Source organism: Fusarium verticillioides, chromosome 5, assembly GCF_000149555.1.
Source record: "Fusarium verticillioides 7600 chromosome 5, whole genome shotgun sequence".
NCBI classification, from domain to species: Eukaryota; Fungi; Ascomycota; class Sordariomycetes; order Hypocreales; family Nectriaceae; genus Fusarium; species Fusarium verticillioides.
The window spans coordinates 2,695,192-2,721,406 of NC_031679.1; the positions used below are offsets into that span (position 1 = coordinate 2,695,192).

A 26,215-nucleotide genomic window follows, 5' to 3' on the forward strand; every position below is an offset into this window, starting at 1 on the left:
GGAGCCTCATGAGAGTTGGTAGAGAATATGATTTTCAGTAAATAAACTCATAATTTCATGAAAACAGCTCAAGACTACATAGAGAGTGCATTTCCATTGCGAAATGATCATTGAAATGGTAATCTTTTGGCGCACAGGGCATGCTACGAGAGATACCAAAGCTTCAGCTGTTCATACTAAATGATGAAGAGATTTGGGTGAGTTAGCATAAGATTAGTACGGTTATGTGAAGAGTTTCTATTGCTTCTACACATTATGATGAAGATATTTAGGTAAGTTAGTACAAGATCAGAGGGACTATTTGAGAATTCTATATTACTTTTATACAAGAGGCGTTAATATCGTACAGCAAGTCTCTATCCTATAGTCCTTCTCTTGCGGGTTTCGCACTCCAGTGGTCGTTGGAGGGTCTGAGTGGTGTTTCGTGATATCATAAATTATACATTCGTTTTTGAGTTTTGGGTTTTCCTCCATTTACTGATTGTGTCCTCCCAGCTTTCAAAAGGGTCGCCCCCGCATCGTTGCTGTACGACCTCCCACGTTCTATGTCGTACGATACCCTCTACGCCTCTCTCTTGTCTTACAAGCGAAGCCAGACGCTCGGTACGTGCTTCACGTGGGAAGAATCTACCGGAATACGGATCTAATCGTTCATCGACGGTTCTATCGCGGTCTTGTTCTTTCTCTAATTCCCTGATGGTTCGGTCCGGGTCGTCAGGGTCCGGGCTTGCCGCTACGAGAGCGCAGTAATTTAGTACTTCAGTCCGGGTCTCCCAGGAAGGGAAAAGCACTCTCTCCTTGAAATCTAAGCATGACTGAGGATCAATCTGTTTTGAGGTTGGTCTTGGGACGCGTTGCGATGTGGACGAGGGATCAAATCCGGATCGAGACGGTGTCGCAAGTGCATTGAGATTCTGTGTGATTGAATCATCGATGGAAGATCTTGAAAGTCGAAGAAAGTCTGAGATGAAAAGAAAGAGTAAAATGATCAGTCGGGTATATCAAAAGCCGGTACTTCTGACTCGAAACATACCTCGCAAAGTGCCATACGAGAAACAGAACTGTGGAGTAAGCTGAGGTTGTGTAGATGGTTGAGTCATGGTATTCTTCGGCCGCGAGGAGCTCTGTTTCTGAGCGTCCAGCGAACCCTTCCAGAGTACCCCAGCCAGAATGGGCGGATGTTTAAGTTCAGCTGATTGGAAAATCGAAATAGTTGCTAGCGTAGTAAGTCAAGAACTTGGCTCGTAGCGGATCTGAAACAGGATCGAGTCGAGTCGCGTTAGTCGTAGGACAAATATCGTGAGTAATGGTTGGTTCTGTTTCGACTTCAGTGACGCAACTAAAGAGTTAGCCGGAGCTAAGGTCCGGATAAACTCTGACTCCGCTGACAACTGGATCCTTGCAGAGATCCCCCAACTTGATCCTGGTAGTCCCGATCCATCACTGCACGACAGAAGCCCCCAGGCAATGACGATACGTATCAAGAGAAAGTTTACGAAGGATTAGACTTTGAATGCGAGACATTCTAATTCAAGCTAGTTTCAATTATGGGAGCTCGTAGTCTCGAGAAGTATCTGAAACTCTTTCTTCGAATCCGCAACTCTTCCACTTCATCCTTCGCTTCTTGTGTGGGTTCTGTTGGAAAACGAGCTGACTGGCTTTTGCTCCATCTCATGGGGCTGAAACAAGCTGAGCGAGGGCAATTTATTACTGAACTCTTGATGCACGTCCTTGGTCAAGGCGAGAAGCCAGGAACCCGTGTGACGCCAAGGGGCGCATTTTCAGGGTGAGGCACAGAATTCCACTCATCAAATTCAGGGTCTGCATCATCTGAATCAGCCTACGAAACTAATCGGTATTGCTTTTTCGCCCGCTGAAGCAAGTAGCCACCACCGAATGGATCCGCGCTACGCTACTGTAACTGGGTGGACGGTTATCGCATAGATATCTCACCGGGCAGACGGGTTTCTATGGATTGCGCGGGCAGACGAGGCGCCATTTAAGCATTGACATTCTACTAATACCATCGACGCCTCACCGTTTGGGCGTTGCGTCGACGGGGCATTCCCTGAGCAGGGCTGATTGAGCATGATAATCAAGACTGCACTGGCTGGGTCTCAGGTCCTTGCTCAATTCAGCAGAACAGACTCGGTCAGATTTCTTCAGCCAGGGTTCTGTCTAGCGGCTTTACTTCCCCATAAGGCTAAAAAGGCTTCGAGACTCCGTAACTGCCAGATTGGATAAAAGACGCAAAGAGAGCGACTCACGAACATGCAGATGCAGACGCCACCGTTGAGACCCATCCGCCGGCTCGAGCACCAACACACCCTATTTGTCGCCGTTCTGGGTATTGATCGACTAATTCCCAGGCAGTTGGGTGGTTTATCCCCTTATCCTTGACTGAACGGTTGCGCTAGATCCAAGGCCCAGGACACGATAGGACCAACTGCCACGCATCCAACGCTAGGAATCACCATCCATGGAAGGATGTTGGCTTAATTACAGGCTACAGTAGGGCACGGCTTGCTTCCGGGCTAGAAGCCGACTCGTTCTGTTTCTTCGGAACCTCTTTAGCCTCTTGTGACTTTGCTTTGTGGATTGCCTGGTCTCAATATGTGACGACGGTGTGCAGCAAATAGAGCCCGGGCCGCCGTCACTCTTGCGCTGAGTCGATTTGAGGTTGAGGCTTCAACCCTTCCTTTCGCTTTGCTCTGCTTTGCTGCGCACGAAACTCAGCACGGGCAAGGCGAAGGCACGGGCTTGGTCCGCTCTCTGTAGGAACTGCAAGCTTACGGAAGTATTTGCAGCTGTCAAATCGTACATTACCCCCCGAGTTTCCTGCTCGAGTCTGATCTCGTTTGGTGGCTTGTACTACTACTATGGCATTTCTGAGTGGACCAACTGCCACCAAATTTTGTTCTCCTCCAAGGATGGATCAACTTCAGAGTCGGGTCGAGAAGGCAGACCTGCAGGATTTGATTGACATATGCGAGCAGCTTTCTGAGGAGTGTAGGGGTATCTCCAATTGTCTCAATACCAGCCCAGTCACTTTGGCGTCCCTCGCCAAGGAGTGTCGCGCGATCACAAATGCGCTTGACAGGTTACACGAGCTCAGCCGGTCGATTGAAGGTGGCACAGAAAGTGTTCGGGCTTCAAACAACGAATTCGTCTATTCCGTTTCGAAAGACGTGCATGAGCTGAGGGCAGCACTGAAACGCATAAAAGGTCCAGATAGGGACAGCGGCATTCACCTCAGCGAACCGCAGCTTATCATCGTCTGGAACGAAGCAGCATTGAAAGAGTACCTTGCGCGGCTACGCACTCACCAAGCGTCTCTCCATACCCTCCTCAATGCTGCGACACGGCAAGTAACCTTCTTTTCTGTGCGCTGGCTCAAGGCTAACTCTGAGTAGTGCCGGTTATAACTTTGGGGAAAATGACAACAGGAGGCGCGTGATTGAGCCAGATATTGGAGTAGATGAGGCACTACGGAGCCTTGCTCGGAAGTTCACAGCGCCAAATCAACAATCTGTCGTGTTACCTAGAGTCAGTGACTCTGCCGAGATTCAGATCCTACTTGATACCCTTGTACCACCACCCGGAGTCAATTACGTGCGAACCAAGGATGCCGCAAATGAACTGCACAATGCCATTGAGCGGAGCGATGAGACTGCTGTCTTTCATATCCTTCTCGAACGCGCAGACCCCAACATAATGTTGGCTGGTTCAATGCTCTCCCCGCTGCATCGCGCTTTCGACAAAGGACATATGCTGATCGCTGCTTTTCTCATCGTGGCTGGTGCCGATGTTGACGAGCCAACTACTGATGGTCATACAGCATTGATGAGAGGGATCAGATGCGGGTTTTCAGAACAATTTGCAACTCTTGTGATTCACATGAAAGCCCGCGTCAATGCGATCGACAATGATGGATGCTCAGCCCTACACCTCTCGGCCGCTTCAGATGTTATCGACGATGAAACGCTCCCAGTTCTCATCGACGCAGGCGCCGATATCAACCTTGTCGACTATAATGGCCAGACACCACTTCTCGTGGCGATTCAGCATAGTCGCTGGTCTGCGGCAACAAAGCTCGTACAAGCTGGTGCAGATCTAGAGGTGCGATTACCAGATGGAAAGACAGCCCTCCACATGGCTATCGCAATGCGCAACCAAGAATTCTCCCAAGTGTTGATATCTCGAGGAGCAAACGTTGATCGCGTACTCCGCGAGCATACTCCCCTCACAATGGCCATCAACTCTCGATGCACAGCTATCACTGCTGTTCTTCTAGATAGCGGTGCAGACCCTAATCTGCCCAGCCGCAACGGAAACACACCTTTACTAGCAGCAGCATCCACAGGACATGACGAAACTGTGCGATATCTCATCGCCCATGGAGCCGATCCAGCAGCCACTCAAGGACACTCTGGATACTCAACGATGCATATGGCGGCCCACAAGGACAAGCCTCACATCCTCCAGCTTTTGTTTGATGCAGGCGCACCTGTTGACATCTTGGATAAGGCAGGCGAAACTCCTCTACTTGTGGCAGCCAAGCTTGGCAATGCGCAGAGCATTTTTCGCTTGATCAGACTCGGTGCTGATGTCGAGCGAGTAGGACCGGACGGGATGAGCATTCTTTCTCACGCAGTCAAGATGGGCGATGTTGACCTTGTCACGGCACTCCTAGAGCTGGGGGCGGGTATGCAGGTGTCATCCATGTTCCCTTCGAAAGGCAGTAAGGAATATCTGGTACCCGAGCCGCAGACGACCCCGATTCACGTTGCCGCTCAGCACGCACGAGACGAGATCCTACTGCGGCTTGTGTCCTATGGTGCCTCCCTCGAGAGCACCATTTTCCCTGGTCGGACACCTCTCTCCGTTGCTGCATCTCATGGGCACATCTCGACAGTCCGGTTGCTTCTTCGACTCGGTGCAAATACACAAGCTTTAACAACACATGGTGATACGATTCTTTTCCAGGCATCGGCAAACCAAGCAACCCTCAAGCTCTTGCTACAGCAGGGAATTGACGTGAATCATCAGAACGATCGGGGCGCTACGGCCCTTCACTACGCGGCTCTTCGCGGGCACATCGGGGGTGTGAGGATGTTGCTTGAAAAGGGTGCTCGACAGTACCACGCAAACGCAGTGTGGGATGCCTGGGAGGACAGAGACGGAACTGGGGGTTATCGACAGGGCACACCAGCTGGCATGGCCATGCAAAGAGGTCTGGATAAGGTCGCGGAGTTGATTGAGGGATGGAAGTATAATTGACTTTGGTGTAATACTTGGCGATGAGGTTATGATTTAATGGATGGAGTAATGGCTGAACGGCGGAACTGTGTGTAATATGGGTTTGGGTTTGGGCTTCATGAGATACCACAAAAGAATTGCTGTAACTTGGCGAGATATTATTCATGTTTAGTGTTTGTTTGTATCGTGCATTATGACTGATCGCTCTCGCATGAGCAGTGAACAAAAGCCATGGACGGAGTGTTTAAGTTATGTATCACCGAATGCTGTGTGCATGTTGGCATAAACCCATGCATATTCATTTCTCTATATCCGGATCCACGTGCTGTGCTGTACAATAGCTAAGCTTTTCAGCCCTAGCAATGTCCCATGTATGTAGTCTTATCAAAAGCGAAAGGCAACCGAGTCACAGTTACGGATACGAAAAGTCATGACATGCGAGATTACTTAGTGATTAAGCGGCACGGAAGACATAACGACCACCAACGACCGCGCCGTTTGAACAAGATTCAAAGAAGTGACGTGATGGTGAGATTAACTAACTAATTAATTAATTAATTAATAAAATGCCATTAGCCGTGAGGAGGGAGGACCTCTCGGCCTAACCACTAACATACAACAGCAACAACAACAGCAGCAACCTATTGGTGCATACGAATACGGGACGTCATGACGGGGTTCAAGTGTTGACGTAATAGGCTCGAGTGATGATGGGTGAGGCAGTGCTCAACGAAGGAGTCCATGATGGGCGCCTCTCAATTCTACCAAAGGCAGGGTTTTGGTGAGTTTAAGGTAGACTAGGTCTCGTGATCTGTAGCCAAGAAAGCAATAGAAGCTCAACATTTGGCCAAAGTAATCTCTCCTTCATCATATTCTTGATCTTGACTCTTTCTCAACTCTTGTCTTTCTATCTGATCGGCCCATTACCCCTTTTGGTCTTGAAACCTACTTGTACCAAAGTCCCACCTCTAACTAGGTACCTCACAAGACGGGTACTGTACTGTAACTCAGTCAGATTCACCGTTACAAGATCTCGCCAAGCTTGGAGCCCTGATTTATATCCAACACTGTAATTGCGTCGCCTCCGTCATCGATAAACAAATAGTAGGCCCCAATCGAACCCTTCATCTGCAGTGCATCGCCCAGTCCCAATCCCAATCCAGGCCGGCCCCGCGAGCTCCATCTGTCTGGCTTGTTCTGAACTTTTAGCTGTCCTCCCCCCTGCTTCTACAACCCCGCAATCCGCAATCGGCCCCTCGTCAACTGCTACGCTGAACCTACCTACTGCTACTGTACACGAGACCGCCTTCAAAATCTCCTGTCCTGTCGCAAACCCTCCCTTTCAACTCCCCGACTACTTTTCTTTTATACACGGCTCAGATATACAATCATGTCCTCTTCTACAGCCCCAGCCGCGCAGGCCAACAGCGGCAGCTGGTCCGCCTTCCTCAAGGTAGATATAGATGTCTAACTCCATGCTTTTGCATGCTTGCAGCGATGCCAGTAGCTGACCTCGTCTTTGCGACGTGCTCTAATAGTCCATCGCATCCTTCAACGGCGATCTGTCTTCTCTCACCGCGCCCCCTTTCATCCTATCCTCTCAATCTCTCACCGAATTCTCTGCATACTGGGCCACGCACCCTCCCGTCCTGACCGCCCCAGCTGCCGAGTCTGATGCCGCCAAGCGTACTATGCTCGTCCTCAAGTGGTTCCTCTCGACTCTGAAGCACCAGTACGCCAGCCGAAGTGAGCAGTTTGGAAACGAAAAGAAGCCTCTGAACCCTTTCTTGGGTGAGCTTTTCCTCGGTACCTGGTCCGACGAGGCTGGCGAGACAACCCTTGTCTCAGAGCAGGTCAGCCACCATCCTCCTGCTACCGCCTACTGCATTCGCAACGACAAGACTGGTATCGAGCTTGAGGGTTACAATGCTCAGAAGGCCACTTTCAAGAGCACCATCATTGTCAAGCAGATCGGTCACGCTGTCCTACGAATTCCTCTTCCATCTGGAGAGATCGAATCCTACCTCATTACCCTCCCTGGTCTTCATATCGAGGGTCTGATTTTTGGTGCTCCTTTTGTCGAGCTTGATGGCTCAAGTCACATCACTAGTTCCAGTGGCTTTACTGCCAAGATTGACTATAGCGGCAAGGGATGGCTCTCAGGAAAGAAGAACACCATCGTCGCCAGCGTTTATCCTACGGGCAAGGAGAAGGATGTTCTTTACAATGTCACTGGCCAGTGGAATAAGGCCCTCGAGATCTACTCAGGGCCTGCCAAGTCTAACTCCAAGTCGACTCTTGTGAGCACCTACGACGCCGTCAACACCGCTCAGACTGAGCTCAAGGTTGCCCCCATCGATCAACAGCACCCTCTCGAGTCCCGGCGCGCCTGGTCTCGCGTTGCTGATGCCATCCAGAAGGGTGACATGGACACCACAGGTGCTGAGAAGGGCAAGATCGAGAATGCCCAGCGCAACATGCGCACCAAGGAGAAGTCTGAGGGTCGAACCTGGGACCGCCAGTACTTCACCGCTGTGGAGGGTCAAGACTCTGTCCTCGAGCAGCTCGGCATAGTCGTCGGTGTACCTACTGATGGAGAGGCCGACAAGACTGGCGGTCTCTGGCGATTCGACAAGACCAAGGCTGATGCTCGCGCTGCCCAGCAGCTCTCGGAGGAAGCTGTAGCCCAGATGGAGAAGGAGCTTCTTGGTCGATAGGCACGCCAAATAAGATACCAAAGCAAGATGAGGTATAGGAACAGGAAATGGTGATTGTGAGCTGCATGTTACACAATCAAAAGGTGCAACGTTAAACCAAAAGAGGCGGGCATGGATGGACATGGGTTAGAATACACGGCGCTCGGCAAATGTTCTCTGGTACAAGAGGCATTCCGCGACGAACCACGGGAGACTCAAACGGTTGGTTTGTATAATAATTAACAGGCTATATATGTTCTACGATTAATGACATGATTTTCATGTTTTCTCAGCTGGTAGTCATCCACATCCAGAAGTCGCATTGATGCAAGGTCCCATATCATTTTATCGGCGTAAGGTGGTTTTACCTTTGAAGTCACATATTCCCATTGTAGTACAGAATACTCAGGCTGTTTGTACGTCGTCAATTTTTTTTTCTTCATTAATTTTACTACTTTCATCGCCTCGTAACGCCCCTGCAACTAAACACTGCTATGTTGTGTCGGAACCAAGGTGAGGGCATTTTCTAGATCCCTCTTTTTCTTTTCCAAACGATACTCATGAATTCTGCCGCAGTTGGGATATCATTAGAACCAGTTATTGTCGTTTATCGACATTTATAGCTGGTTGGCAGTGTTGAAGTCCTGGAGAGCCTCGGCAACACGCTTGGACATGGTCTTCTCACCCTCACGGACCCAGACACGGGGCTAGACAAAGCGTTAGTACATTATAATGCATATACAGTGATGCGGTGAGAACTTACGTCGAAGTACTTCTTGTTGGGCTTGTCCTCGCCATCGGGGTTGCCGACGGTAGTGTTGACGTACTCGCGCTTGTTGATCATGTAGTCTCGGATACCGGAGCAGTAAGCGAACTGCATGTCAGTGTCAACGTTAACCTTGACAACACCGAAGCCAATGGCGTCGAGGTACTCCTTCTTGGAGGAGCCGGAGCCACCGTGGAAGACGAAGAAGACGGGCTTGTCGTTGTCGGACTTGAGGGCCTCCTTGACGTGTGCCTGGTGCTTGCCGAGAAGCTCGGGGTGGAGCTTGACGTTGCCAGGCTTGTAAACACCGTGGACGTTACCGAAGCCAGCGGCGATAGAGAAGTAGGGGGAGATGGGGGAGAGAGTGTTGTAGATGTTGAGGATATCCTCGGGCTGGGTGTAGAGAGAGTTGTTGTCAACATCCTCGTTGTTGACACCATCCTCCTCACCACCGGTGATACCAATCTCCATCTCGAGCCACTGCTTCATAGGGGCAGCGCGCTTGAGGTACTTGGCGGTGGTCTCAATGTTCCACTCGACGGGCTCCTCAGAGAGATCGATCATGTGAGAGGAGAAGAGGGGCTCGCCCTTCTCCTTGAAGTAAGCCTCGTCGGCATCGAGCATGCCATCGAGCCAAGGGAGGAGCTTCTTGGCGCAGTGGTCGGTGTGAAGGACGACGGGGATGCCGTAGGCGGGAGCGAGCGAGCGGACGTAGTGGGCAGCGGCGATAGAGCCAGCAATGGAAGCGGCCTGGTCGGTGTTGCTCACACCCTGAGGAAGGTGTCAGTATGTTGGCTGTTGGCGCGATTGAGAAATTTGTTGGGGAACATACCTTGCCAGCGAAGTAGGCGGCACCACCCTGAGAGAACTGGAGGATGACGGGAGCCTTGTTGTCGCGGGCGGCCTCGAGAGCAGCAACGACGGTGGAGGAAGAGGTGACGTTCTGTGAGGTCAATGTTAGTTGCGACGATTTGCGTTGTTTTTGGATGGTTGAGACATACAATGGCGGGAATGGCGAACTTGTGCTCGCGAGCGTACTCGAAGAGACGGAGGACATCGTCACCGACGATGACACCAGTCTTGCGGCTAAGGACTTCTTGGACACCCATTGTTGCTGTTTGTGAAGCTTAGGTTGGATAGAAATTGTAGGTTGAGATGAAAGATGTAGAAGAAAAAAAGTCTATTGAGCAAGAAAGTTTGTCAGTTATGAATGAAGAGGAGCAGAGCAATGACGAAGGAGGGGGGGTATAGCGGGGTTTTCAATCCCACTCTGTCTGGTCCTTATCGATAAATAAAGCCAAAAAAAAATAACAGAGCTGCGTAAGTGTAATTAGAAGGACACGGCAAGGGGTACAGTGGCAGTTACGGCGTTTTGGAGGGGCAGGGAGGGGCAATTCTGACGCTCTTGCCGAGAGTTGCTCTGTGCGGGCCAGAATGAGTTCATCAGATTGAGGCCATGAGCTGTTTACAACATCCAACAGCTGTGTCGGTGAGGCATAAAGAGAGGCCATGATAAGACCGCGGATCTTTTTCTCATCTCGCCAGGAACGTTCGTCTAATGCATCTTGCAGCATGCTGCTCCTCGATTGGCGAGAACGGAGATACGTCGCGAATCGTCTGATACTGACGGGCCGTGAATTGAGTTCCGTGAGGCTTTAGAACTGTTGAGTGGGCTGAGACTGTTGGACGATTCACCGCGCCATCCAGTGAGACGATTGAGATTGTCGCCTCATCAGGAAACGCTCAATCTTGTTCACCGCACACCTCAACCCATTTCAGGCTCTCGAGTCTCAGGTCCCTTATGGCTGCACCGATTCCCGGTGGCTCTCCGGTGGCTCCGCGGCCGATATGACTTCTCTGGCCTTCTCTCGGCCTCTGCGCTACTGTCTCTTCCTCTCACGACTCTTGACTCTATCATGTTGCCCACCTCGTCTCCGCTATAGGACAGCCCGGTTCACACATCCTCGTCAGACCAAGACTTTGTCCAGAAAATCGCTCCCCCAGCAAGCTCACTCGAGGTAGCTAGCGGGAGCTCTCTGACGTTGTTGAGCGTCTGCTCGGTGGTAAAGTGGGGGCGCCAACACAGCGGCGCCATTGACGAGCAAATACAGTGGATGGGATTGGGCTCGGTAGGTGACAGTGGAGAGTGATGCGACTTACACACTTTTGGCAGTTAGACAGGCGACCCAGCGATGATGTCGGTAATGGATTCAAAAATCAGAAACATCAACATGGGGGGAGGGGCAGCCGACTTATATGATGCCCTCCCTCCTCAGCCTGCTCCCCTCTGTGCCGAGAGCTATTCCTACCACAGCCGATGCTTCGGGGCACTCGACGGGAACATGCGGGACGGCCTGTCCCTTGGAGACCATTGATCGGGCTCATCACTCTCACTTCTTAGCAAATACACTGACTCTGATTCTCGTGTGACCCCATCTTCCCCGCATCTTGGATATCGTGAGCATCACGGTTGGCTGGAAGGCCGCCATAACCCATAGCTGTGGATGTTCCGGGCTAACTTCCGCTGATGCTCTTGGACCAAATCTCCAAAGCCACGAAGCTGAGGCCAATTATATGAACCATTGCGCCGCAGCGGTTGCATTGCCGACGACAACCATTTCTCGATCATTCTCGTTCACTGCAAGGTTTGCGCATTGTTGAAACGTGCTCTCCAGCAATATCATTCATATTACACTCAATTTGAGTAATCTTTGTTGGAAACCATGATCGCAGTTGAATTGGTGGAGCTTCGACATCATCTTGTGGGGTGGTCAACCAAACATGATCTCGGTGATCTAATACCGAACCGCAGTTCCCTATTCATCATGACAATGACGAGGCAAACTCGGATCAGCAATTCGAATTGATGTTTTAATGTCCAATTTCAACATTCCTTCCCGGCTGATACCGAACGTCCAGCCCAGAAATGGCGAATGCAGATTTTGCAAATTCTGCTTGATCGACAGGACAATGCATGCCACGCCAGTTGGACATGGTCATACACTTGTCAATATTTACGTCACGAGTTTGCGTGTAAAGAAAGCTAGGGGACCCAGTTACAATCCTGAGTACCTAGTCTAATCCCTCAGCGGATCTGGTGAAGCAGTCAAGGTCCATTCACCCGAAGATACAATACATCGAGGCATTGGTCCATACAAAGAGAAGCTGTGGCTTCGAGGTCTTACCCCCACCAGTCCCTCCATCCGTCCTTCAACCCCGCCTAAGCTACGAGGTTCCAGAACTGCATGAAGCTCACCCCAATCTCCTGCTCCCCACTCACAACGTTGGATTAGCTAACGAGTTGCTGCTTATCGTCAGTCAGTTGTGCAAAATCGTTCTAGAGTTTGCAGAAGCAGGAAGACCTTCAACAACAGCTGATTGGCTTCCGTAGCTCAGTTGGTTAGAGCGTCGTACTAATACTTCAATCCGAGTGTTCGGTAATGCGAAGGTCTCAGGTTCAAGCCCTGGCGGGAGCATTGTCTTCCAATGCCTATCAGTTGTTGATTTTTTGCATTTTGCTGATCTTTTTAGAAGGGTATGATGATTTTTATAGTAGTAGATGTTATATTCAAGAACGTTTAGCAAAGTCAAGCTACCTACCCTAAATCAAGATAGCTATTATAAATCTTAAATATATATAAAATTAAATTCCTTAATATAACCCTTTAAAATTAATCTATATTATATTATCGCTTTTTATACCTGTATATATATATAATCTAGAGATATATATTTATATATATGTCAGGCTGCATATAATCTCACAGGATATTATCTAGACAATGTCTTACAAAACTAACCAGGCAGGATGTTACCTATCTATGAATTATCAATCAATCGCAACTTGATCATAGAATACACACCCTGAAACTTAGTATTGACCCTGATACTTTTACTTGATTATCCTTTCACACTTAATATGTTACATCAGTTCTTGCCGGTGACGTGAAGATTAACTAGATCTCGTTCACGTGCAACGACATAGAAAAAAAGAGGGTCGCCGAGAAAGCTCATTATCGTCTCGAGCATCCCCATAACATTGCCAACTAATCGTACCGATGCCCTCTCGCGGGCTCTGCCGACCAGATCCAATGTGAAAAGCTCAGTGTCATCTTCTAAACTATTCACTTAGCCATCCCTTCGCCGAAGATGGACGAGGAAACCCTCAAGGAAGCTCTCAAAAGCTTCCCCAACGCCGAAAAAACGGCACCACCCGCAGCAGCAACTTCAGGGCTCAACATCAACGCGCTGTTCGAGAATCCGCTCTTCGCTGGTGGAATCGGTCTTGCATCACTGGGAGCAGTCGCTGCCTTTGCACGGAAAGGCGCAATTTCTGCACTCGGAGCAGCTCGTCGTCGCTTACTCGTGAATGTCGAGATCAGCAAGCAAGATCCTGCATACCCATGGATCTTAGCATGGCTGTCACAGCCTCGCGAACACCCAGGCTTCATTGCTTCTCGCCTCACACGAATACATAATCTCTCTGTTACGACGACGACTGCATCTCGAACGGCTGGGGTTAGTGGACCCCAGAATGCGCACTTCTTCCTACAGCCAGGCTTCGGACGACATATCGTCAAGTTCGGCAATGCGTACATTGCCGTGAACAGAGAAAAGCACAATACGGCGAACATGAATACTGGCGAACCACACGAGATTGTTCAATTGACTACGTTATGGGCGCATCGACATGTTTTCGAGTTAGTTTTCAGCGAGGCACATCAGTTGGCAGCCAAGGCGAATGAGGGAAAGACTATTGTGTACTCGGCTCGAGGAATGGACTGGGTACCGCTGGGTGATCCAAGAAAGAAGCGACCTTTGGGTTCCGTCATCCTGGACGACGGCGTCAAAGAGAGTATCGTGGGTGACGTAAAAGACTTCCTGAATCGGCAACAATGGTATGTGGATCGGGGAATTCCATATCGAAGAGGCTATCTGCTGTATGGTCCTCCAGGCAGTGGAAAGACATCCTTTATTCAAGCCCTTGCAGGGGAGCTGGACTTTAGCGTGGCCATGATCAACCTCAGCGAGATGGGCATGACGGATGATAAGCTAGCCTATCTCCTTACAAAACTTCCTAAGAGGAGCTTGCTTCTGCTGGAAGATGCAGACGCAGCATTCGTGAACCGGCGCCAGCGTGACTCTGATGGTTATAACGGTGCCACTGTTACCTTCTCCGGTCTCCTAAACGCTCTCGATGGTGTTGCTGCTGGTGAGGAGCGCATTGCGTTCCTGACAACCAACCACGTTGACCGTCTCGATGCCGCGCTCATCCGACCTGGCCGTGTAGATTTGATGCTTCGCATCGGCGAGGCTACACACTTCCAGGCTGCTCAGATGTGGGATCGATTCTACGGAGATGTCGATAAAGATCATTCCGGCCGAGAACGATTTCTCAACAGGCTCCAGAAGCTGGGTCTATTCGGAGTTGGGCCTGATGGCAAGCCATCGAACCGTCACACAAGCACAGCGGCAATTCAGGGGCTATTCCTGTTCCACAAGGACAATATGGAGGGAGCCATTAATGATGCTGATGGCCTTATCCCCCGAAAGTTTGAGGCTTCGGATGAGGTCCCAGAGGGAGCAATCAAGACACCTGCGTGATTGCATGTGCACTTGAAATTTGTATGAATATGTACCATATGACTGGATGTTTTGATACCCTGGATGGAGCTTGGACCAAAACCCTGTGTAAAGATATATTTGTCCGTATGTGTTGTGAACACGAGGCTTAGGGAATGAGTTTACTGGCTTCTGTGGCACAAAGCCTACGTTACTGGTGAATGGATGAGAAAATGAATTATCTGTGCCTTACTGATTAAGTTTAGCGAGACTTCAGTCTGGCTAGAGACTTGATGGTTGATTCTTTTGTGGTTATTATTGGAATACATGGATTCCATTTATTGGTCGTTACTGGGTCAAGGCTATAAAATGATTTATCTGTAAAACCTAATGACTCCTGGAAAGATGTGTCGACCAATCACAGGCAACTCAAATTCTCCTTGTGTTTATGTTCAGGCTCGTGACTCTATCGTCGTTGGGAGTTTTTTGGTGAATAGGTGTTAGTTGGGGCCACTGTTGCCTAGTATTTTATCTGAGCTCACAAACGGACATACCTTAGACTCAGTCACCATCTTGAAACTCACAACCTGCAAAAAACTCCCACCAGCGAATTTCAATGAACGTCTCAAATTAACCCGAATCAAAAACCCAGAAAAGCTGTCGTATAATGTCGTCCAACAGAGGTCAGCGAACGCTTGATTCGTGGATAAAGTCCACACCATCAAGACCAGTTGCTTCAACATCTCAAGCAAGAGGGGCTTCATTGAACCAGCACCCATATCCTCGCAGAAGTAGACAAGACGATCCATACAGACGTGGTGCCGCCCTCGCAGCTACAGCAAGGGAAACGCTGGATGTCCTCCCTGGTATCATTTCTCAGTTGCCGAATCTCGACCCCTCCAGATCAGAGAAGCTTGAGATCCACCAACTACCACCGCTTACAGCTGCCGAATGTCCCAGACGGACACCGTCAGGGAAAGCGATCATCAGGATTTCCAAAGATGACAGCTTCAACGCGGCTATGCAACTTGCGGATCTCAAAGGACCCGCATCAGGTCGTGTTGCGGTGCTGAATATGGCAAGCCATGTCAGCCGTGGTGGAGGGTGGTTGAAAGGAGCGCGTGCTCAAGAAGAAGCGCTATGCTATCGAAGCTCGCTGTATCTTTCGCTACACAAAAGATATTACCCATGGAGGCAACGCATGGGCATCTACACCCCTGATGTTGTCATCATCCGCTCCGACCAGGAAACTGGACACCGGCTTCTCGTGCCTACCGTTCAAGCCCAGAATTTGCCCGTCGTCAGCGTTCTCAGTATCGCAGCCCTACGCACACCCCCCGTCAGGGACATTGTGTTGAATACACCCAAAGGTCCTGTGACCAGTAAAACCTACGCACATCGTGCTGATCGCGATCTCACCAAACTCAAGATGAGATTATGCCTTCGAATGGCAGCACGACGAAACCACGGCTTGCTTGTACTTGGTGCCTTGGGATGCGGCGCGTTTAGAAACCCGCCGGAGGAGGTCGCTCGTTGTTGGCTAGAGGTGTTGAAGGAGCCCGAGTTTCAAGGTGGCTGGTGGGAAGAGATTTGGTTTGCTGTGTATGATCGCAGAGGTGAGGGTAATTTGGAGATTTTTGAGGAGATACTCGGTGATGTTGAGGTCTAAAATGAGGATACAGACGAGCAAGATCTGAGAAGCGAGATCCGAGAAGCAAGAGCATGTTTGCAGAAGCAATGGGCATCAGTTTAGGCGTAGGCCAAATGTAGTTCGTTCTTCTCATTTTATTGTATTTTGTTTTATCTTATGTACCAAATGAATTCCTTTTTCATCCCCAGCCCCCAAGGAAAGCAATCGTCAAAGGTACTGGCTGTAGTCACAAAGCAAGCTTATGTTTCAAGGTCAGCCCTGCCTCTCCAATCTTTCAACTATGTCTAAACCACGATTTCTAATGTTCTATGTTTATTGGTCTTTGTTGTTTTCTAGTAATTACGGATTCGGCCCGCCCATTCGGATTCGGCGATGTGGAGCCAACGGCGCCGATAGTCCGGGCAATCGGCGGCAGCTTAGCTCGGCATATGAAGTCTTAGAAAAGCTTGACATTTAAATTAGACAGCCTAAGACAGAAAGAGAATGTGATTGGATGTTGGATATCAAAAAATGAAAATCCCACGTTGGCGTTGTCTCTAGCTGAGAATCGTCATAACGGATAAATATGGCACAATTGAATGGGGCTGCTTTAGCTGAAGCATAAACGAACAAGATCTTGGCTAGCGAATAACCTACAGCCTCTGTCTTATAGTTAGGTTATTCTACACGGCTGAGATCTAAACTCCTCTTACAGCGCCCTCTTCATTCTCGGGTTCATTCAAGGATCCAATGCTTCAGTACTTGACGCTAGCAACCTCTAAATCTCCACTGATGTACCACTTTTATGGTTTGCAAACTCTTCCTGCGGGATATTTTGATGTCGTGATCAGCAGTGTTTATTGCGTTTTAACTAGAGAACCCCAGGTTTAGAACGCCACAAATGCATTCGAGAACGATAGATCCAAAAGCAAAGAAGCCACATACAGATTTGTGTGGGGATCTTTACAAGGGACCTGAGAGTAGCAGATCCTCAACATTGAAGAGAGACATGAAAACTACAGAACAAGATGCATAACTATGCAGTCACACGTCTCTGTCTTGTGAGACTAGAGTTCTTTGAGTCCTAGGTCCAGAATATACCCATCCTTTCAGGGTACCACAGGCCTCTTACTCGCTGCCATCCCAACCTCCATGACCAGCAGATAAGACCCAACGAGGATAGCTTCTCAAGAACCCATCAAGAGCGGGTCGATCCCTACTCCTGGATGCAGAACCCTACGCTCGCCTGCGTTAGGCTGGCGGGCCCTTTGATGATGGCATAATTGCCATCTTGTCGCCTCTTAAACTAGCGTCTACTCTATCTCGACTTTTCTTGCAAGCCTTTTACAGTACATCTCCGTGGGCCCGAGACACTTTTCCTCTTCCCATTCCAGCGGCTGCGTCTATATATCAACAGCTTATCTTTCTTGGCGGTCACCTCTGATTCGCACCCCTCTTTGTCTGCAGAGGCTGTCATTGCCAGTATGGCGTTCAACCACAATAAGGATGAGGATGTCGTCGCTGGCGATGGTCCTTCTGAGCATAACTATGACTCTGGACGCTTGAATGATACGGAAGAGGCCGAGTCTATAGACCCGGATTCTGGCGTTAAGCGTGGTCTGAAGAATCGGCATTTGTCTATGATGGCTTTGGCTGGTATCATCGGACCCGGACTTCTTGTTGGTGCAGGTGGTGCATTGAATGTCGGAGGACCGGCTGCATTGCTCATTGGATTTGGTGTTGTCGGTATGGTGCCCCTTGCTCCCAGGATCTCGAAGAGGATATGGCACCGGATGGTTCTATTCAGTGTTCAGGTCTTTGCAAAACCCAATGCTAATTCTCAACAGGTATCATCGCATTTTGTATTATGCAGTCCCTTGGCGAGGTGACAACACTATACCCTGGCGGAGGCTCTTTCATCTCTCTCGCCGAACGCATGGTAGACAAGTCCTTTTCTGTCGCTGTAGGTTGGAATTACTTTGTTATTTGGGCCGCTGTCCTCGCCAACGAGTACAATGTCATCTGCAGTATTCTCACTTACTGGGGACCCGTCGTTCCACTATGGGGTTACTTCCTTATCTTCTGGATAGTTTTCATGGGATTCCAACTTCTGGGTGTTGAAGCTTTTGGCGAGGCCGAGTTCTGGCTTGCGCTTATGAAACTCCTCGGATTAACAGCGTACTTCATCTTCGCCATAATTTACGCCGCTGGTGGCTTGGTCGGTCAGCATGGATCTGTAGGCTTCAAATACTGGAGCGACCCGGGAGCTTTCAACGGAAATGGCTTCCGTGGCGTTGCATCTGTCTTTGTGTTCTGCTCGACATTCTACTCCGGCGTTGAGTCTATCGCCGTGGCTGCTACAGAAACGAGAAATCCTGGTGTGGCAGTTCCTCAGGCTATTCGGCAGGTCTTTTGGCGTATTATCTTCGTCTACATGGGATCAGCTTTCTTCTTCGGAATCACCTGCCCTGCTAACGCGGAGGGACTGGTGAATGGAGGTTCCAAGGCTCTTCAGAGTCCCATGACCATTGCGATTCAGAATGCTGGATGGCAAGGAGGTATGTGCATCAACTTCTCTCTCCTGCAAGATACTAACAAAGGCCCAGGCGTCCACCTTATCAATGCCTTCATTCTTCTGACTTGCTTGTCCGCTATTAACTCATCCATCTACTTTGGCTCTCGAACTGTTTTCTATATGGCGCAGTCTGGCAAGGCTCCCAAGGTATTTGGCTGGACCAACAGCCGAGGTGTTCCAGTCTGGGCAATTTTCATCACCAATGCTGTCGGTTCTATTGCCATGATGAATGTCTCTACTGGTGCCTCCAAGGCTTACAGCTATATCGTCAACCTGTCTGGTGTCAGTGCTTTCCTTGTCTGGGGCAGCATCTGCTTTATCCATATCCGCTTCCGTCGTGCCTGGGTCACTCAGGGTCGCAGTCTCGATGAGCTTCCGTACAAGGCACTCGGCTTCCCATACCTCGCCTGGTTTGGCCTTGGGGCTTGCATCTTCTTGGCTTTGGTTCAAGGGTGGACTACGTTATCGCCGTTCAATGCTGGAAACTTTGTGGATGCTTATATCCTGGTGCCATTGTTTGGTATCATTTACGTATTCTGCAAGCTTTTATGGCGCGGAAAGGATCCTCTCAAGCGTAGTTACAGCATCGATCTCGACAGTGGCAGAAGAGAGGACCTGGATTACAAGAGTGGCCCAACAGAAAGGGATGTCCCTGGCCAAACGCCTTGGTGGAAGAAGGTGTGGGCTTGGTTCTGATTTGAATCAGTGAAATTGTTGAACTTTCGGTTTGCGACGTTGGGTTTTTCATGATACCTAGTTACCTTACGATTGCAATCAAATATAACTGGCTTCTCTGCCTACATATGTTGTACATTGATATAGGTCGCCTACAAAATTGCACTCTCAGAGTGAGAGGACGAGGCATCATTGCCAAAATATAGAAAGCACATAGTATCACTCATCACGAAGGGTCAGTGTAAAGTTTTAAAGAGGAAAAGCTGTATATGTATATAGATTGAATCTCCATTGCTTCGTTTTTTGTCTAGCCCTTGCCATATTGAACACTGTCGGAAACGATATTTCTGGCTGGGTCTAATTAGTTCCCTCATTCTTATGTGTACGATCAATTAGGGGGACAACAGAGACATGCTCTCTAGGCTCTAGGCTGAAGCCCACAGCCATCTCATTCCAGTCCGCCATGGCGAGCGCAACGAGCTCACCACCAGGGTGCTCTGGGGTTCGTCGGAACCTTGCCTTAGCAATAGCAGCAGCATAGGAATATCTTCCAGTGCGATCAAGAGGCATTGCCTTAATCATTTTTTGGGGACAGAAGTTGAGTGGAACCTTGACCATGACCATCTCAACACGGTATTCGGGATCAATAGGCCATGGAATATTCCTGTCGGCGATGACGTTCATAGCAGACCTGACAAGATCATGAGTGATGCAGAGGGGGTAAGAGTCTGGGAGATCAGGACCAAAGGTCACATTCTTGTCTCCGAACAGTGAGCGAAACTTGTCGCAGAGAGAGACCTTGAGCGTGTTGAATTTTAGGCTTGAGAGCTTGTGGCTGTGAGACATCATGATCATCTGTAAGTCGAAATTAACGGAATTTGGTATATCATGGAGTCGTGGTCCGTTATATAGATAGGCAGATGATATGAGAAACATTTCCATTTACTGTTCAGATGAGCACGTCTTTCATCAATGGCTCATATGAATAGAAATACTGAACATTAAAGTGTCTTCTTTGTATCAATAAATTCACCAGGCTCAAATGAGCAACTCTCTTTGTTCTCACCAAGATACTTGTTCACCTTATACTCAGTCAAAGACGAGAAGTTGTTCAAAAACAAAGATTGGCATTTGATAAACTTGTAAGGGCAAGAGTTTTGTTGCTCTGTCGTTCTTCTAACGTAAATCAAGATGGCCTGCTCTGTATGTCGACTACAATCCATCATCGTATGGAGAATCTCAGAATTGGTATTGTCCATGGTAAGTAAGTCGTTTATATGCTGCTTAGTGGTAATAAAAGATCAGGGTACTTTCAATACGGTACTCTGAGACGTATACCGTAACTTTTATAACAATATCAATGTGGTACAACAATCTCCTTGTCAGTCAATGATGCTATTCACAGTCACATGTGATACCTCATTCCTGGTCGGACTTATTGATTCCCCGGTTCAAGTTCAGGGGAACTGCAGGGGCCCGTGCGGAGAGCTCGGGAGCGGGCTGGCGGGCGACCACAGTGCTGGGTTCCAGTACATGTTCTTCCTATATTCTGCACCAATATATCACCAAGTTAATTCATATCTTGAGTACCTGTACATCTAAGCCTCTGCCGATCTCGTTGAAGTGATCGCAACGTGCCCTGTTGCGCACCCTCTTGAAGCTCCCAACAGACATCGACAATCTCGACTAGGGATCTTACATCACGATCGACGATTTACGTATTAGCCAAGCGTTTCGCCGGCTACAGCTTCTCCAGCAATTACCGACTCGTGCAGGACGAAGACACATCTCCTCTACAACCTCACTCACGTCATACGCTTCATCCAGATAGCTCCTTTCCACCAATAAGTGGGCTATCGCTATCGTTATCGCCGTCGAATGCCTCATCGCCGTATCATGAAATTTAGCCCGAGTGCTACTGCGACTTAGTTATATTCACCGATAATAATCTCTCACGATCGAACAGCATTCATTCTGCATGTGTCACCATCCCGCTCGGTCCGTCCGCGATCTATATAAACGGCACCCAAACTCGATCCAGATACCATCCTCAACGTTGCGACCTAGGGAGGTCGAGTGAGCTTCGAGACGGCCGGTCACAAGTCGAATGAATGCAACCTCTAAACCCCTTCCTGGCCGCCTTCTTTAAGAGCTCCCTCCCCAGCCAGTGCACCCCAGTACATCACCACATCCTACTGGTTCCGTCAACGGATGTGCTTCTCACATTCCGCGAGACCGAGAGCGGGAGCGCCCCTGCTGAGGTCATCGCATCGGAGGACTTTCTCGCCAGTCACGTTCTTCGTGTGCCCTCTCCAAATGGCGTCGCCGGAGGCAAAGATGGCGCCCAGAACTTGAGGGAGGTGAGAGGAAAGGCAAAGCAGTTTACAACGCTGAATGGCAAGAGTGTGGTCATCAAGGACGCTTTCATTTACAGTAACAAAGGTGCAAAGCCAAGAACTGGCGAAACGCAACATTATTAACCGAGGATAGGTTTCAAAACACTCGCCCAGGCCCAGCTTCTGAACGACATCGTCTTTTACCCCGACGTCTTCGAACCACGGCAATGGCTTCTCTACTATATATCGAGACCCCTTGTGGGCGTCTGGGAGGAGAACAAGATTACACCAGCCATATTGGTCCCCGGTGTACGAAAGCGCAGAATTCCCGATCAGAAGCAGACACCAAACGCCGAGTCGATCGAAAACACGGCTCCTCGAAAGAAAGACATCAAGAGCTTTCACGACCTCCTGAACAATTTCCCAATGATTGCGCGCCAGATGCAACCTGGGCTTGAAAAGTTATTCGTCGAGTTTAGCAACGTCTTCCGAAGTCCACTACCTCCTCCCCCGTCAGCCGAGCACATCCCAGATCCTCCACCGAATGGGTCAATCAACAATGCTGCAAGGCGAGCGCGCTCCAATAGCGCATTGGCAAGCACGGGCGATGAGGGTCGATTGCCAGTGACGGAGAATTTCTATGCTGAGGACGATGAAGATATCATGAGAGCGTCTCTTGAAACTGCAGTCACAACTGCGATCGACCTCTTCCAAGGGGTCGACAAACAACAACTATCTCTTCTTGGCGCAACGACTGATTTGACTGGTCCTCTGGTGGAGAAACTGATTGAGCGTTATGTCACAGAAAATGTTCACAGTCAACTTTGGCCGAGACTCAATGCACTGAAGAGACCTTATGATCTCGAATTGGAAGCAAAAATCAGGAAGATGCAGTTTATCGATATTTCGCAACTGGGCATTGCCATTGATGGCGGTTCGAAGGCGAAGCATGACCTCATCATTCAACTAGGACCGGCTGTTGAGGAATTCAAGAAGATATCTGCAGCCGCTTGCCCTCAGGTCATGCTGGATCTTTTATTATCAACTATCAAGATTGTGTCCCGCTTGACGGATTCATCGAAACCTCAAGCAGCTTCATCTGATGCATCAGAGGAGAAACCCATCATGACTATCAACGCGGATACCTTGGTCTCATTCTTGCTCTATGTGGTCATCCGATCACAAGTCAAGCAGTTACAGGCCCGCTTGATTTACGTCAGGAATTTCATCTTCATAGACGACGTAGACAGCGGCGAGTTGGGCTATGCGCTCAGTACATTCGAGGCAGTGCTGGCTTATCTTGTTCTGGACTCGGCCGGCTTAAGGCGAGCCAGCAGAAGAAACAAGGCCCTATGGGACGCGGCGAAGACAGGGACTCTGGACGACCTCAAAAAGATAATGGAACCTGGTTCAGGGGCTGCTGATGATGACGAGCTATCAGAATCACCTACGTCCAGCCGTCGAGCATCTACAGTGTTGAATCTCCAAAATGACACGAGATCGACAGGTCCTTCAAGATCTAGAAGATCATCACTGCGTCTCTCTTTTAACGATCCGTCACCCTATGAACACTATTCTCACGGTTCGGGACTGAGCCATGTATTCCCCTTCCAGGCAGAGGGTGAGGACGAAACACACGCACACGACTTTTCTATACCAATACGACGGGTGAAGAAGGTAGCGATGGACACCCGAAGCATATCAGGCGATTCCGAGGTTTCATTCCACTCTCGCACAGGGAGCGTTGGGACCATCGGCAGTGCTCTGGAAGGGGACATTTCAGTGAATCGATTGTCGCAGACAAACAATTCCTTTGGAGAATCAGTTTTGATGATGGCCATCCAAGCTGAACGTGCTGAGACGCTCAAGTACTTGCTCTCCTTGACCGATTATTTCTCTCCTTCTTTTGTTCTAGATGACATGAACAACGAAGATACCACCTTGCTGAGTGCTGCCATACAATTAGGCAATGCTCAAATTATAGATTTGACACTTGGGTTTATCATCACCTCGACAACTCCTGAGCAGTTAGTTTCATATCTGGCGCAGCAAGACATCTGGGGACGTAGCTGTGCTCATTACCTCTTCAATGCACCGGCTTTGATCGCTCGGATCGGGCACCTAATACCTTGGCGACAAAGAGACAAGAACGGGCAAACTCCGCTCTTCGCTCTTTGTCGCTCTTACGATCATAAGAACTATCTAGAAATGGTGGAAGCTGGGCTCAACGCTGCGGCTGCAGCGCAACATGATGGAATGCCACTCCATATTGACGAACATGTTGACAACAAGGGCAACACACTGCTTCACATTGTCAGCAATGCGAGTCTTGCTATGAACATACTGCAATATTGCGATGTTGACGTCAATGCGACGAACGATAAGAGGTTCACGGCGTTGATGGTAGCCAGCAAGTATGGCAGATACGACATGGTCCGTACTCTGTTCGCCGATCCCAGAGTGGATGTAGGGGCGAAGGAGATTAGAGGCCTCACAGCAGTTGAACTGGCGAAGGACGACGACGTGCGGAACAAGATCGATGATCTCGCCTTGTTTAGCATGCCGCCTGGGCCAGATGCACGTATCACTGGTGTGGTCAGGGCATTCTTCGTGGAAGATGCGACGGTGAGATTGGTGTTGAAGTCAGCGGCCCCGACAGACCATGATAGTTACACGGTGACAACGAGTCGTCGCTCGCTCTCTGATTTCGAGCATCTCCCTACTCTTCTGGCGCTTGAAAACCCAGCTTCGTGGATACCATCACTCGCCGATGTTCGCTCTCCGTTCCAAATACCGTCGAAGCCATCGCGGGCCATTCTGCGAGACATGCAAGCTCGCGCAGATTGGTTCTTGAAGATAATGCTAATGCACCCAACTTTCGCCACGCACGAGATGTTATGGGAGTTTTTCCTGGTACCAGAATTGCAATTGGATATGATGGAGCAACGGACGCTCCTCAAAACAGAAGCGAGAGCAGAGAAGGTGCGAGATGAATATGAACCGGTGGAGGACGTGAGGGAGGTGGAGCAGTTTGTCAATCATGCGCGAGAAATGATACGGAGCGTGAACTACTCGACTAAGAGTGCGACCAGACGCGCCAATAATCTCGGACTCGTCGCAGCAGGTACGTACACTGGACGAACATCGTGACCCAATGGATTTATGAGAGCTAACGGGTGACCAGACATGTACGATTCCTCGGTGTTGCTTCATCGAGCTGTTTCAACACTGCAATTCCTCCCTCCGAGATACATAGATGCGTTTGAGACGTATGTGCGATCCATCGTCCCCACCCAGTCAAACGCGCAAGCAAACCTTCACTCGTCATTCCTGGCTCTGCAATCTACGGTTCAGGCACTGCTGGCGTCCTTGTCTCGGCCACCCTCCATTATTTCACAGATGAGGGCGGCCAAGCGTGAGGCCGACAGAAACTTTAACTCTCTTAACAAGTCGAGGTGGCCGCTGGGTCTCCTGGATGATACAAGACAGCGATTATATGATGAAAAAGAGGAACGAGCACGTAAGTCTCGGGAAGAAGCCGCGAATCTTGCGAGGGAACTTAGATACACACAACAGACAGTGGCTGGAGAACTAGCAGGGTGGCAAGAACTGCACGAGAAGATGGGCCGCCACGCCATCCGAGAATTTGTAAGGGGGATGGTAGTGCAGGAGAGGATGAAGCTGGATGGTATGCTGAGAGCACTACGGAAAGTGAGGTTGCCTGATACGATAGTGGTGGGTAACGGGACTAGAACACCAGCCCCATCACAAGTGAGGGAGCTTGAAGAAGTCGAGATGGGTGAGACCGGGGATAATAGCGAGGCTTGATGGGAGGGTAGTGTTGAGTGTGGATACGATACCGGGGAACTCCAATCCATGAGAAGAATATCAAGCATATGCATACCTACATACAACACCACCAAGACGCGTGATATGGCGATGGGGGACAAAAGAGACGCGTCGAGTGGTGGTGAAGCACAAGTGCTTGATGCCAAGCTGAAGGCGATTTGCATGAGTTGCATGAAGCGAGGAGGGAGGGGGCTGGTAAGGCAGAGAGAGTGTGTGGATTGACAAGAACAGAGAGACAGACAGACAGAAAGATGAGATGTGACAGATGGACGAATACCCCCAGCTGGTGAAAGAGTTATAGAAGAGTTCATTGTGTCACTTGCATTTAGTGTATATCTTACACCAACGAGCCATTATTTTGGGTATACTCTGATACAGTTAGCTATTTGGAAGGTTGGGCATAGACGTCTATAGATACACAGACACAACACAGTACAATGAGATGGCAGATATTGTTTATTGAAATAAAAAGCAGAGATTATATCCAAGAAAATACAGAGGCTCTAGGGTATTGAGTGTGAGTCGAGTGGTGGCACGATGATGAGGCAGTGTGTACCTGGCACCATGAGGTCCACCACGGGAAGCAAAGTACACTACGGAGAGGCACAAGAGACACTTGTCGCACTGAACACAGGGGGCTAGCGAAGGTGTAGGGGTTACAGAACAGGTAAGTGGAGCGAGATACAAGCGTGGACGTGGTCGCGTTGATCAAAGAGGGGAGAGACTAAGGCCAGGATAGAGAATGAATGGCCAAGAGTTGAGTGAAACATGAAACAAGAAACGGCAAGACACGCGGGAAAATGCAGCACGTCGTCGTCCACGATAGTCTGCAGCGGATACTACCTACCTACCTACACTAAGGTAACC

General features: G+C 49.4%; 9 protein-coding genes and 1 non-coding gene across 13 annotated transcripts; 8 read left to right on the top strand and 2 right to left on the bottom strand.

The window, feature by feature from the left end:
• The first annotated feature begins 10 nt into the window (after nucleotides 1-10).
• FVEG_16480 (hypothetical protein) lies at nucleotides 11-872 on the top strand. The gene is made up of 2 exons (XM_018905699.1): nucleotides 11-197; nucleotides 496-872. The coding sequence occupies exons 1-2, from the start codon at nucleotides 141-143 to the stop codon at nucleotides 748-750; spliced, it is 312 nt and encodes a 103-aa protein (XP_018755557.1). The 5' UTR covers nucleotides 11-140; the 3' UTR covers nucleotides 751-872.
• Nucleotides 873-1,453: 581 nt separating this feature from the next.
• Nucleotides 1,454-5,578, top strand: FVEG_08922 (hypothetical protein). The gene is made up of 2 exons (XM_018897807.1): nucleotides 1,454-3,364; nucleotides 3,414-5,578. The coding sequence occupies exons 1-2, from the start codon at nucleotides 2,880-2,882 to the stop codon at nucleotides 5,278-5,280; spliced, it is 2,352 nt and encodes a 783-aa protein (XP_018755558.1). The 5' UTR covers nucleotides 1,454-2,879; the 3' UTR covers nucleotides 5,281-5,578.
• A 298-nt stretch (nucleotides 5,579-5,876) lies between these two features.
• FVEG_08923 (hypothetical protein) lies at nucleotides 5,877-8,464 on the top strand. The gene is made up of 2 exons (XM_018897808.1): nucleotides 5,877-6,712; nucleotides 6,798-8,464. The coding sequence occupies exons 1-2, from the start codon at nucleotides 6,650-6,652 to the stop codon at nucleotides 7,974-7,976; spliced, it is 1,242 nt and encodes a 413-aa protein (XP_018755559.1). The 5' UTR covers nucleotides 5,877-6,649; the 3' UTR covers nucleotides 7,977-8,464.
• Nucleotides 8,056-10,929, bottom strand: FVEG_08924 (fructose-bisphosphate aldolase). 4 transcript variants are annotated; one of them, XM_018897810.1, is made up of 5 exons: nucleotides 10,882-10,929; nucleotides 9,723-9,901; nucleotides 9,554-9,664; nucleotides 8,719-9,492; nucleotides 8,056-8,662 (listed from the first exon to the last, which is right to left on the bottom strand). In XM_018897810.1, the coding sequence occupies exons 2-5, from the start codon at nucleotides 9,828-9,830 to the stop codon at nucleotides 8,573-8,575; spliced, it is 1,083 nt and encodes a 360-aa protein (XP_018755561.1). In that variant the 5' UTR covers nucleotides 9,831-9,901; nucleotides 10,882-10,929; the 3' UTR covers nucleotides 8,056-8,572. The 4 variants fall into 4 exon arrangements, with proteins under 4 accessions (XP_018755561.1, XP_018755563.1, XP_018755562.1 ...); XM_018897812.1 differs by having other exon boundaries at nucleotides 8,090-8,662; nucleotides 10,886-10,928; XM_018897811.1 differs by having other exon boundaries at nucleotides 8,090-8,662; nucleotides 10,884-10,928.
• A 1,173-nt stretch (nucleotides 10,930-12,102) lies between these two features.
• Nucleotides 12,103-12,197, top strand: FVEG_16481. Its single transcript has one exon. It is a non-coding gene; the product is annotated as a tRNA-Ile (tRNA).
• Nucleotides 12,198-12,854: 657 nt separating this feature from the next.
• On the top strand, nucleotides 12,855-14,325 carry FVEG_08925 (mitochondrial chaperone BCS1; the record flags this gene model as incomplete). Its single annotated transcript, XM_018897813.1, has 1 exon — nucleotides 12,855-14,325. The coding sequence occupies exon 1, from the start codon at nucleotides 12,871-12,873 to the stop codon at nucleotides 14,323-14,325; it is 1,455 nt and encodes a 484-aa protein (XP_018755564.1). The 5' UTR covers nucleotides 12,855-12,870.
• A 625-nt stretch (nucleotides 14,326-14,950) lies between these two features.
• Nucleotides 14,951-15,952, top strand: FVEG_08926 (hypothetical protein; the record flags this gene model as incomplete). The annotated part of the gene is made up of 1 exon (XM_018897814.1): nucleotides 14,951-15,952. One exon carries the CDS (start codon nucleotides 14,951-14,953, stop codon nucleotides 15,950-15,952), a length of 1,002 nt encoding a protein of 333 aa, XP_018755565.1.
• A 632-nt stretch (nucleotides 15,953-16,584) lies between these two features.
• FVEG_08927 (hypothetical protein) lies at nucleotides 16,585-19,455 on the top strand. Its single transcript, XM_018897815.1, has 3 exons — nucleotides 16,585-17,659; nucleotides 17,761-18,471; nucleotides 18,520-19,455. The coding sequence occupies exons 1-3, from the start codon at nucleotides 17,398-17,400 to the stop codon at nucleotides 19,182-19,184; spliced, it is 1,638 nt and encodes a 545-aa protein (XP_018755566.1). The 5' UTR covers nucleotides 16,585-17,397; the 3' UTR covers nucleotides 19,185-19,455.
• A 65-nt stretch (nucleotides 19,456-19,520) lies between these two features.
• Nucleotides 19,521-20,533, bottom strand: FVEG_08928 (hypothetical protein; the record flags this gene model as incomplete). The annotated part of the gene is made up of 1 exon (XM_018897816.1): nucleotides 19,521-20,533. The coding sequence occupies exon 1, from the start codon at nucleotides 20,103-20,105 to the stop codon at nucleotides 19,521-19,523; it is 585 nt and encodes a 194-aa protein (XP_018755567.1). The 5' UTR covers nucleotides 20,106-20,533.
• A 188-nt stretch (nucleotides 20,534-20,721) lies between these two features.
• On the top strand, nucleotides 20,722-25,838 carry FVEG_08929 (hypothetical protein). The gene is made up of 3 exons (XM_018897817.1): nucleotides 20,722-21,605; nucleotides 21,654-24,623; nucleotides 24,684-25,838. Exons 1-3 carry the CDS (start codon nucleotides 21,275-21,277, stop codon nucleotides 25,325-25,327), a joined length of 3,945 nt encoding a protein of 1,314 aa, XP_018755568.1. The 5' UTR covers nucleotides 20,722-21,274; the 3' UTR covers nucleotides 25,328-25,838.
• The last annotated feature ends 377 nt before the right edge of the window (nucleotides 25,839-26,215 follow it).

Bases quoted from the DNA above. Each gene is read 5' to 3' on its own strand.
- FVEG_16480 (XM_018905699.1), top strand. From the start codon at position 141: ATGCTACGAGAGATACCAAAGCTTCAGCTGTTCATACTAAATGATGAA. The intron at 198-495 runs GTGAGTTAGCAT...GTGTCCTCCCAG, and splicing joins TAAATGATGAAGAGATTTGG to CTTTCAAAAGGGTCGCCCCC.
- FVEG_08922 (XM_018897807.1), top strand. From the start codon at position 2,880: ATGGCATTTCTGAGTGGACCAACTGCCACCAAATTTTGTTCTCCTCCA. The intron at 3,365-3,413 runs GCAAGTAACCTT...AACTCTGAGTAG, and splicing joins CTCCTCAATGCTGCGACACG to TGCCGGTTATAACTTTGGGG.
- FVEG_08923 (XM_018897808.1), top strand. From the start codon at position 6,650: ATGTCCTCTTCTACAGCCCCAGCCGCGCAGGCCAACAGCGGCAGCTGG. The intron at 6,713-6,797 runs GTAGATATAGAT...GTGCTCTAATAG, and splicing joins GCTGGTCCGCCTTCCTCAAG to TCCATCGCATCCTTCAACGG.
- FVEG_08924 (XM_018897810.1), bottom strand. From the start codon at position 9,830: ATGGGTGTCCAAGAAGTCCTTAGCCGCAAGACTGGTGTCATCGTCGGT. The intron at 9,493-9,553 runs GTATGTTCCCCA...CACCTTCCTCAG, and splicing joins CCGCCTACTTCGCTGGCAAG to GGTGTGAGCAACACCGACCA. The intron at 8,663-8,718 runs GTAAGTTCTCAC...CGCTTTGTCTAG, and splicing joins CCAACAAGAAGTACTTCGAC to CCCCGTGTCTGGGTCCGTGA.
- FVEG_08927 (XM_018897815.1), top strand. From the start codon at position 17,398: ATGGCGTTCAACCACAATAAGGATGAGGATGTCGTCGCTGGCGATGGT. The intron at 17,660-17,760 runs GTATGGTGCCCC...AATTCTCAACAG, and splicing joins CATTGGATTTGGTGTTGTCG to GTATCATCGCATTTTGTATT. The intron at 18,472-18,519 runs GTATGTGCATCA...ACAAAGGCCCAG, and splicing joins GAATGCTGGATGGCAAGGAG to GCGTCCACCTTATCAATGCC.
- FVEG_08929 (XM_018897817.1), top strand. From the start codon at position 21,275: ATGCAACCTCTAAACCCCTTCCTGGCCGCCTTCTTTAAGAGCTCCCTC. The intron at 21,606-21,653 runs GTGCAAAGCCAA...AACCGAGGATAG, and splicing joins TTTCATTTACAGTAACAAAG to GTTTCAAAACACTCGCCCAG. The intron at 24,624-24,683 runs GTACGTACACTG...ACGGGTGACCAG, and splicing joins TCTCGGACTCGTCGCAGCAG to ACATGTACGATTCCTCGGTG.